Source organism: Montipora foliosa, chromosome 5 (assembly GCF_036669935.1).
Source record: "Montipora foliosa isolate CH-2021 chromosome 5, ASM3666993v2, whole genome shotgun sequence".
Lineage (NCBI taxonomy): Eukaryota > Metazoa > Cnidaria > Anthozoa > Scleractinia > Acroporidae > Montipora > Montipora foliosa.
In genome coordinates, this window is record NC_090873.1 from 268,810 (window position 1) to 278,880 (window position 10,071).

Sequence of the window (10,071 nt, forward strand, 5' to 3'; positions counted from 1 at the left end):
GAAGGATGCTTAAGTACGCTTACGGATGCGTAAGTACGGCTAGGGATGATAAAGGATGCTTAAGTACGGCTAGGGATGATAAAGGATTCTTAAGTACGGTTAGGGATGAAGAAGGATGCTTAAGTACGCTTAGGGATGCTTAAGTACGGCTAGGGATGATTAAGGATGCTCAAGTACGGCTAGGGATGAGGAGGTATGCTTAAGTACGCTTAGGGATGCTTAAGTACGGCTAGGGATGATTAAGGATGCTTAAGTACGGTTAGGGATGCTTAAGTACGGCTAGGGATGATAAAGGATGCTTAAGTACGGTTAGGGATGAAGAAGGATGCTTAAGTAAGCTTACGGATGCGTAAGTACGGCTAGGGATGATAAAGGATGCTAAAGTACGGCTAGGGATGATAAAGGATGCTTAAGTACGGTTAGGGATGAAGAAGGATGCTGAAGTACGCTTACGGATTCTTAAGTACGGCTAGGGATGATAAAGGATGCTTAAGTACGGTTAGGGATGCCTAGGTACGGCTAGGGATGATTAAGGATGCTCAAGTACGACTAGGGATGAAGAGGGATGCTTAAGTACGCTTAAGGATGCTTAAGTACGGCTGGGGATGCTTAGGTACTGCTAGGGATGATTAAACATAGTTAAGTACGCCGCCTGGGACCACTATATGAGTGACTACACCGGACCACTATATGAGTGCCTACACCAAGTAGTTACCTTAAATTGTGCCTCTCCTCGCAGTGCGTGACGAGGCAAAAATCAAGGACGGTCTTCTGATCTTCTTGAAGCGTCAACATGGCCACGAGTGCTGCAAACGTGAACCCTGATTTAGCCAGGGAACGAGAGAAAGCTTCTTTTAACCCTACGGAGTTGACATACTTGATTTATGGAGGGCGGGAGAAAACAGAGAGGAAAAGATACCTTGGTAAGTTGAAACTCACACATCCTGAGGCCTATAAGCTTTAATATAGTTATGGTACACCAGTAGCCTCCAAGCCAGAATTATCTTTAGATTTAAGATCATTGCATGATCGTCACATTAGCAGTAAACGAATGGAAATACTGAAAAATTCAGGCGTGAACGAGATACATCTGTCTGGCTTATAAATGTGAATGTAAATGTAATTCAGTTACCCGGGCAAGATTTGCGCACAGGTCCCTACTTCATTATGCAGACGCTCCTTTGTTTCAAGAAAACAATAGCAATAACAATAGACGTCCTTTGGGGCTGTTGAGCTTTGTTCTTTCTTCTAACAGGTTTTTTGTTTTTAAGTCCATATGGACTTTAAAAAAACCGGTCGAACTTCTGAGTGAAATAAGGGAAAATCCAACATTTTTTCCTGCAATTTCGGCACTTTTCCCACAATTTTACCCATTTTTTCAATTTAGAATAAGTGAAAGAAGTGGAGTTTCCAGCAATAGTTGTAATAGGGTTCAGATTCTCAAACATAACAAACTGACCAAATAAAAGTACTGTCATAAAAAAATTAATGGCTACCTGCACTTTTTATCATGAAATTGTTCTTTCTGTCTGCTTGCGAATTCGCCAAGACACTGTAGAGTGTATGTTTTCTTCCTTTCCTGTATTCAGGATCACAAACGGTGCATTTAGTGAGCTTTTGCGATTTATCGCTCTTTGTAGAGATCGACAATATGCTCAATGATCCTTTCAAATAAATAACTTTGGTAGAGATCTATGGATGTTCCCGTATGAGGCATACTTCGTTTCACTCCCCATCATGTCTTTCCAATGCCCTGCTGTGGGCTCGTTTGTCTGGGCGACAAAATTTAGGCGATGGTTAACTGTGAAGATGATGTTCCCCTTGTCTTGAAGGCAATATTGTAAACTTTCTGGCCTCAGGTAGCTAGGGCTAATATTTTTTCAAGGAAGTTTACTGTCAGAAAATTATGTTTTCTGGCGGATTGAAGTTTATCCATTGCAGTTTTTTCTTGAGCATCGCAAAACAGATCCATCTCCTGATGCACTTTTTCTTTGCCAACTGACTGCGTTTCCACGCGGGTTTTGGACACGGACGACGAAAGTAAATTGTTTTCTTTGCACGGCTCTATGCACTGCTCAGGATAGGCTATAAAGCAGGGACAATTTCCAAATTTTCAAATCTCCCTTTGCTGATGCCTTTACTTCGGTAGCCATCTTGATTATTACAAAGACACAAGTTTGCTTTAAAAGAAGGGAACATGAAACGATTTTAATTGCAATGAACTTGTGCATTAAAGTTTCCCATGAAAGATGGACCAATCAGACTGTAAGCGTGGTACAGTCTTCCATGCAGTGAACTTATAAGTGTGCCGCACGCACGGGGCATGAAGGTGAAGGCAGGTCACATTTCACAGCACTACTGGAAAACCTAAATCTATCACAAGGACTAACCTTAAGCCTAAACAGTGCCTTTAGTCGTAATTAGAGTTACGGTTAGCATTATTAAAGGGATGGGTTGTTTCAAGAGTAGTAAAGCAGGGATCTCAGAACGGTAACCTACGAGTGTAAGTTCGATTGTAGGTGCTTGGCGCGGCACGTGTATATAATTACGTATCATTATTATGTAAATAGTCAGCCAGAATTCAAAGTAAATATCATTTTCAAGGTGGGAATTAGCAACTTGATACGTTAGCTCAGTGGTCAAGACCAAGAACAAGTAATTGAGAGGTTTACAGTGGGTTGGAGTTCAAGTTCAAGTGAGTGACATGTCATGGGATAAAATGGGAGAAAAAGCTGAGCGGGATCTGGAAAAAAATGACAAAACGAAGGGATAGAAAGAGGAAAGCTCTCCCCAACCTCGGGTTCACCCTCTTTACTTTCACGCATCTGCCATGGATCCATTTTCCGCATTTCACACACAACACTGAATTTGCCATTACTTGCTTCCCACAAATACCACATGGATCTACATGTACCTTACTCACAGACACTTCACCTACTGCCCCACTCACTACCACTTTTGTCTTCCTGAAATTCACCTTCAGCCCCTTGCTCTCAAATGCCTCCTTCCATTTACATCTGTGGTTGAAATGTAATATTATGTTGTTCATATAAATAATTATTGTACTGTATAGTCCCTTAATTCAAACCAAAATTGAATGGGAAATGCTGTTTCCTAATTCTGTGGATGAAGCATTCTCAAAAGGGAAAATGAACAAACCTGTGCTACAATGCACTTTTTTTTCAAATATATAAATACTGTTTCACAGGTGTACATTAGTATATTTACTTTCCTGTTTGATAGATTTCTTCCAAAAGTTAAGAACTTTCTTTGTATCATATTTTTGTCTATTGATGGTTTTCACAGTGATGTCATTAAATCCTAAAATTAAAATTGCTAGGTGTTTTAAATTTTTATCTATAGGAAGTTGAAAATGACGTAGAAATACATATTTTTTCAAGTTTCCTGTTCCATGACGTCTTTTGTTTTGAAAATACAGCATTTTGAATTTCTAATTTGTCACCTTGCGTGACACCATGATACAAAGTTGTTTGATTAAAAAAATTGTCTATGCCTAAGAATCTCAGCAGTCTGAGAATTTCAAGCACATTAGGAGATGTGTTCATACACATGTATTTTAGCTCATGAGCGAAAAGTAAGCATTTTCATCTCTAAGTGAATTCCAGATGTTCGTGTTGATTTCCGGCAACCGTATTGGTATGCATCAGTGGTGCACCAACATGGCGGCTCCATACAAAACTCCATAAAGTTGCGTGAAACGCTTCGATAAATGACTCAGAAATGAAGTATCGCACAGACCTGGGAATTGGAGAGGTGAATTTGTGAATTTCTCTTCTGCAACATTTCAAGTTTTTGGCTTACATGTATTTCATCATTGAAAGGTTTCGATTTTTTTTGTTGCGTGACAGTGAAAAACGATCTACATGTATTAGATTCTATATATCAAATTTCATTTTTTTTAAATCCTGGTGGGGATAAGTTTCATAGCATATGCTGTATGATATTGTTTTATGCAGTAGATACATGTATGTTTAAAGGATAAGACAAATAATTATCTAAAAATTCAGTATAAGCCCTCGTTTATTAAGAGGGTTGGGAGCCAACAGAGTGACAACTGCTTTTTCTTTTTTCAGAATCCTTGCTGTTAACTGACCCAGTCTTAAACAATGATGATAGTTACGTACTGGACCGTAGCCGCATCTATGAAAGAAGTTGTCAGAAAAGTATGCACCTGTTGGAGCTTGTAAAGAAGTATAACATCACTAATGAAGAGGAGATTACTATTTTGGAAAGGTGCATATATTTCTATTTTCATTTGCTAATTTAATTTATTTTATTCTGATATGTATTTGTCTAATATTCATCAGCATCATACATGTAATCTGAAACAAAGGGAAAATCAAAATTGAATTGTAGTTTGAAAAATTTTGAACCAAGCATAAAAACTGACATTCCTTAATGAGTAGTTATTGTGTTCAATTTCTTTGGTTTATTTTATCCTTTGGTTCCTGTTGCAGATCTTCAGGAACAATTGCTGCATATGGTTTAAGCAAGTCAATGTTTATTCCAACAATTAAGGTAGACACTGTACATGTACAAATTACACCACCGTATGTCCTAGTACATACATTGTCTAAGTTATACAGAACTTCATACAGTGTACGTATACACGTAGTAAACCCCTTCCATCCTAAGGATGATGGTCATAGAATTAATAATAATTGGCAGTGCTAATCACCCTTTACTTGCAGTCTTGAGGACTGAATTACGAAGGGTGCAGCTCACGATATTGGGCTGAAAGCATACAAGGGCGCCTCTGGCTGCCGCTATACAGTCCATGTTGATGTCGGAGCACAGCACCACAGCTAGATGTTAATTAGCTGTAAGTTGATTGTGATGAAGGGTCCCCGGAGAAAAACCCTCGAGTCAGGTTGAGATCGACTGAAACTCAGCCCACGTGCAAGCCGGGCCCAGAGTTGAACCCCGGCTAGCAGTGGTGGGAGGCTCGATAGATAACCACGAAGCCACCCTGACTCCCTACCTTTACATGAGACTGTTTTTACTTTTCAGTCGTGATCTCCTCTGGCAAAAAGGTTTGCCACTGAAAAAAATATCATGCTCAGTTTGCTAATTAAGGCCAGAACTTTTCCACATTAATTTATGATCACTTTGAAAGTGCAAAGCACAAGGACCACAAAATGAACTGGAAATATAAACTCCTGGAACTTACGGGATACAGGGTACCAGTCGTTTCAATACTAAGCATCAACAGCCAGCGAAAAGCATCAGCTTCTTCATTCAGAGAAGTCGGCTACGTTTTCCCCTAAACTGAAGCATTGAAAGACAGCAGACATTCCAACCCTCCCGATTTTTATCATGAAATTCTGAAAACAAGTTATAATTGCTTATCTTAAGGTCTCGGTAAAAGTAAATTTGGGTTTCTCACTCAAATTTTTTGTTTTTGCACCTCTTAAATTGGTGGGCTGTGAAGTAATTTTTCCCGAAAAAAATTCTAAAAATTCAATTTTAAAACTGCTAAAATTGCTTTTCTTTGTTTCCCGCCCTATTATTATTCTTGCGAAAACTGATTGACGTATCATGTCATTCACACATGAAAGGACTGGGTGTCAATTGACAGCCTTCACATGTGATCTGCTTCCTTAGCACATACCCGAATGCTGATTGGCTCAGCATAATTGGCTTTCAAGTAGGGGGCAGAGTTATTCAGGAGACGGTGAACTGCGCCTGAAATGTTCAAGCTCGATTTTCTAGGGGTTTATCTTGGAACCTGTATATGAAACCACTTCCAATTGGAAGAGTTTATTAATGGCTGTAATAAAGTGGTAATTGAACTTTGTGTTGTGCAATTTTGGTCTGAAATCATACTTGTGATTTCAAATCGAACTTGCGCTGCGCGCTCGTTCGATTTTGAAATCACATGTATGATTTCAGACCAAATTGGACTCCACTCAGTTCAATTACCATTATTAGGGACTTTAAGCAAATCGCTACGGCTGGCGCTAATACGGCTGCCGGAAGTAAATTTCTCCCAAAATGAAACACTGCGCATGTACGTCGGTTGCATCCAGCCGTAGTGTGAAATCTGACTACGTGAGTGGCGGTGTTTTGCCGTAGTGGCTACTACGTCGGGTTTATTTCGCTTCTCTGGCCCTTTTCAACTGACATCTCGGCATTTTAAGAATTCTGTTGGATACTATATCCTTTAAAGTCAATTTAAGTCAAGGATTGTGTCAAGGTTGCCTCTCATAAGCTTGTAAATCCGTATTATGAACTTACGATAGGTTTTGGCAAAGGTGTTGGAATGGCGAAGTGAGTTCAGCGCGCGGTTGTTTTTCTTCGGTTAAGTTTGCTTTGAGGATTTAGTGAAGATGTTTTATATCTGGATACTATACGATGCTATTTTGCTTCTTTGAGTATAGATACATGTGTCTTTTTCACTCGATATTCTTTGAGATATTTGTCTCTGAAATCGTATATTTCATCCATCAAATTGTTGTTATTGTACAAGGTGTATAGCATTTGCTTTTGCTCAGAAATAATCTGTTCGTCCTAGCATGGCGAACAACGGCCATCGTCCTTTCAGCGAAGCCATTTGAAGGTAAGAAACTAAATAAATGAGATTTTAAACACCTTTAGCCCATGTTTCCTTGTATTTTGCTTTGCTAAACTTAAAATTTAGCAGACCACCGAGACGTAGTCTCCCCAGACCTTTTCAGTCACGGCAGCCGTAGTAGCACCATCCGTAGTGATTTGCTTAAACTCCCTATTAATTACATGTAGATCATATGGGATGGGGGAAGGCAAAAAGACTCACTTCACCATCAGAATAAATTTCTCAGACAAAATGTGCACGTATAGTAAGCCACAACAAATATGACTGGATGGCAAGTTAATTGCAAGTGTCGCCAGAAAATCTAATTGATTCCAGAAAAAGGAGGAGGGAAAAGATGTGTTGATCGGATGCGAAGCACACAAACAAGCAGTTAACTCAATCAGTAACAAAGGTACAGAGTTCAATGTTATTGAGTTAAACTAAAACAGAAACAGCCAATTGCATCTTGCTTGTTGTTTGTAAAATACTAATAGTCTCTTTGATTGTTCAGTCCGAAAAGTTAGTTGTTGAAATATGATCAAATCGTTGTACATACCTAATCATCAATGGGTTAAAAGAGCAGCACTACATCTTTCTTTCAGACAGGGTTGTCCTTATCAGGCGGTAACCGGTAAAATTTACCACTTGTACATGTAAGAGCACTTATTACTGCCTGCAAACGCTCAGAAATCCCTTATCCTTTGCAGAACGTTCAACATTAACCAATTGCTTTACCGGTTTGAAAAGGTGCCATACCTGTTGCACTGAAAACTAGGGGGAACCCTGTCAGAATAAAATATTAATGGTGTGTGTGTGTGTGCTGTTTGTGCATTATTTTTCTTACCACCAACATTCCAACCCTTTTTGAAGGAAAATAGGGAGTATTTTTCAATGCCCAAGGTGCAAGCCTGTGAGGGCATCTGGGGGGTCTGGGGGTATCCTCCCAGGAAATGTTGCAATTTCTCCCAAGTGACATTTCCTGCATTTTGGCATCATTTTTGTCGTATTCTAAAAAGTCTTTATTCTTACTAATGTTTGTCAGTCATTTTGGTGCTGCTAAATGGAGTAAGACTGCTGGCCTTATGAGTTTGCACAACATGAGGTGTTCAATGGAAAGACTGGGCGAGACATTATAGGATAAGAAAGCGTAATATGTAATGGTTTACACACAGCTTGCAAAGAAATATTTAAGGTCTTGGTAAAGGAAAATGAGGTGTCCGGGGAAAAATGAAATTGTCACGCCGCTATTTTTTGTATAGGGTCAAACTATATGTCATATTAAAGCTAATAGATTGAATTATTTCAATACAGTTTAGTTTTTTGGCATTTAATATAATTGCCTTTTAGGTTCAAACTCAAAACGACCGAGTCTGCTATAGAAGCTCCTGCCCCTTCACTTTATAGTGAAAATAACCGCACTTTCTTGCATTTCAGTCACAGATGAATACCCTCCAATACTGTGTGAGGAATTTTTGATATGTTAAGAATTGAAGGAAATATCACACATCAAAGTCGAATCTCTCTAACTTAATTTGGGCAGAAAAAGTGCCCCAAAATCAGTCTCCAAAGACAAACGAAAAATTCCTCACACGTAATCTTGTAGTTTTGGGGTCTTGCCAGGTACCACACAGAAAACACACGAATAGTAATGGCAAAATTCTGGTGGCAGGGAAGCGCTTAAATCTAAGGGTTAAGGGGGACCAGGAGAGAAGCCCTCCTGATCAGTCTCCAGGGGTGAGGCCCATATCTCCCAGTCACTAGGAACTAAGGGGAACCAGGAGGGGTGGCCCTCCTGGGTGGAGTACAGATCAGGTGGGACCTGGGGTCCACACCCTGGAGTGGATATTTTTCCGGACCTGTCTTCAAGGGCTAAGCCTTACTGTGGGGTCAAGTGCAGCCAGTGGTTGCACTTCCCTGCTACGGATTGTGGAGCATGGGGGGACAGGGGACACAATCCCCCCACAGTAAAAGGCAAATAAAGTTGGGCTCTTGGAAGCAGAGGGAGCCGTACCTTCAGCTCCTATGAGACTTCCCAAACAGTGAAACAAAAGTTAAAGAAGGCACTAGCTGTCTTAATGTAAGTTAGGGACTAGTATTAGCTAAAAGTCTAGGTACTTCTAAAATGGTACATTTAGTATATCGCGTTCATAAAAGTCTGAGCTCTAGCGTCCTAAAACTTTGATGAGCCAGGGTGGAGGGCCAGCTTTGGCGGCTGTTGTGGCCACTCCAATACGGAAACTGTGGGAGTAGAAGTTATTGGCAGGGAGACCACGATGTTGAAGAATTGTCCTGAGCTCTGTTTTGGGATTGTTCCTCTTGTTTGGGTTGAGCGAAGGCGAACAGAGGGTGGCTTGATGGTGGCTGGGCTTGGAGGAGATAGTCTCAATGGCCATCACCGAACAGATAGGTGACAAGCACTTTGCTATGGTGATTGTGTGGTCCTGTCTGAAGAGGTTGGTTTTGGACTGTTTGATGTGCACTAGCATGTGGCTGGGTGAGTGGGAGTTAGGTACCAGTGTGATGTCAGCCGATAGTTCCTTGACAGAAACACTCTATTGTTTAAATATGGCTGTTGAAATTGGCCATTTATGGTGTATGTAAAGTATGCTATCTGAGAGATAATGGGAATTCCAATAATTATTTATTTATTTATTTAGAGTCAGGGAACAGAGGAGCAAAAAGCCAAATGGCTTCCTCTTGCTGAGTCTCTTCACATTATTGGAACATATGCACAAACTGAACTTGGCCATGGTGAGTTCTTAGCAAGTTTTTCTGGAATGCAACTCCATAAATAGTTATTGTTCATTATACACTCTATTTGGCCAATTAAGGGCAAAGCAGGTACAAAAGTCGGATCGCATCAACTTGGATTGCTCACCTCAGATCGACATAAAAAAATGATAAGGCCTCAATCTTTAAGCTAGCCTTGGTGAATCGGGGCAAACGTCAAATAGTTTGGCTTACAAAACCGTTTTTCGATCCGAGGTGAGCAATCTGAGTTGATCCAGTCTGACATTTGTACCTGTTCATTACAGGTGCATTTGATTGACCCAATTCTGGAATAAGAATACGTGGAGTGGTGGTTTAAAATGGTATGTCTGGCATTTTGAAACAACAAGGATGATAAAGATAGGTTTAAAATAGCATCTTAGTAGGTGTTTGACAATTTCAATGTGAATCTCCATAAAAACAAGTGATTTGTAACTTCTAATTCCATGTATTCCTATTCTGGAATATGGTCTTGAAATCAAATGCATGCTAAATTAATTAAGATTAATGGCCATTAAAAAATATATGACATACTTCTTTCTGCAGTTCAAATGTACATGTACATATACATGTGTACGTATGTCTATGTCACTCTCTCCATAAAGGTATTTCGTTAAGTCCTGAATGTTTATTTCCAGGTTCAAATGTTCGTGGGTTGGAGACCACCGCAACCTATGACAAGGAAACTCAAGAATTTGTCATCCACTCCCCGACACTTTCAGCATGCA

General features: G+C 40.0%; 1 protein-coding gene across 1 annotated transcript in view; it reads left to right on the top strand.

Annotated features, from left to right (window-relative positions):
- The first annotated feature begins 732 nt into the window (after nt 1-732).
- The window catches only part of LOC138003264 (peroxisomal acyl-coenzyme A oxidase 1-like), a 23,249-nt gene continuing 13,910 nt past the window's right edge, over nt 733-10,071 (top strand). The window contains exons 1-5 of the mRNA XM_068849219.1: nt 733-923; nt 4,095-4,254; nt 4,479-4,539; nt 9,232-9,325; nt 9,982-10,071. The exon at nt 9,982-10,071 is cut by the window's right edge and continues 18 nt beyond it. Coding sequence (XP_068705320.1) covers nt 794-923; nt 4,095-4,254; nt 4,479-4,539; nt 9,232-9,325; nt 9,982-10,071 — 535 coding nt within the window. The 5' untranslated portion in view covers nt 733-793. The remainder of the gene's footprint in view (nt 924-4,094; nt 4,255-4,478; nt 4,540-9,231; nt 9,326-9,981) is intronic.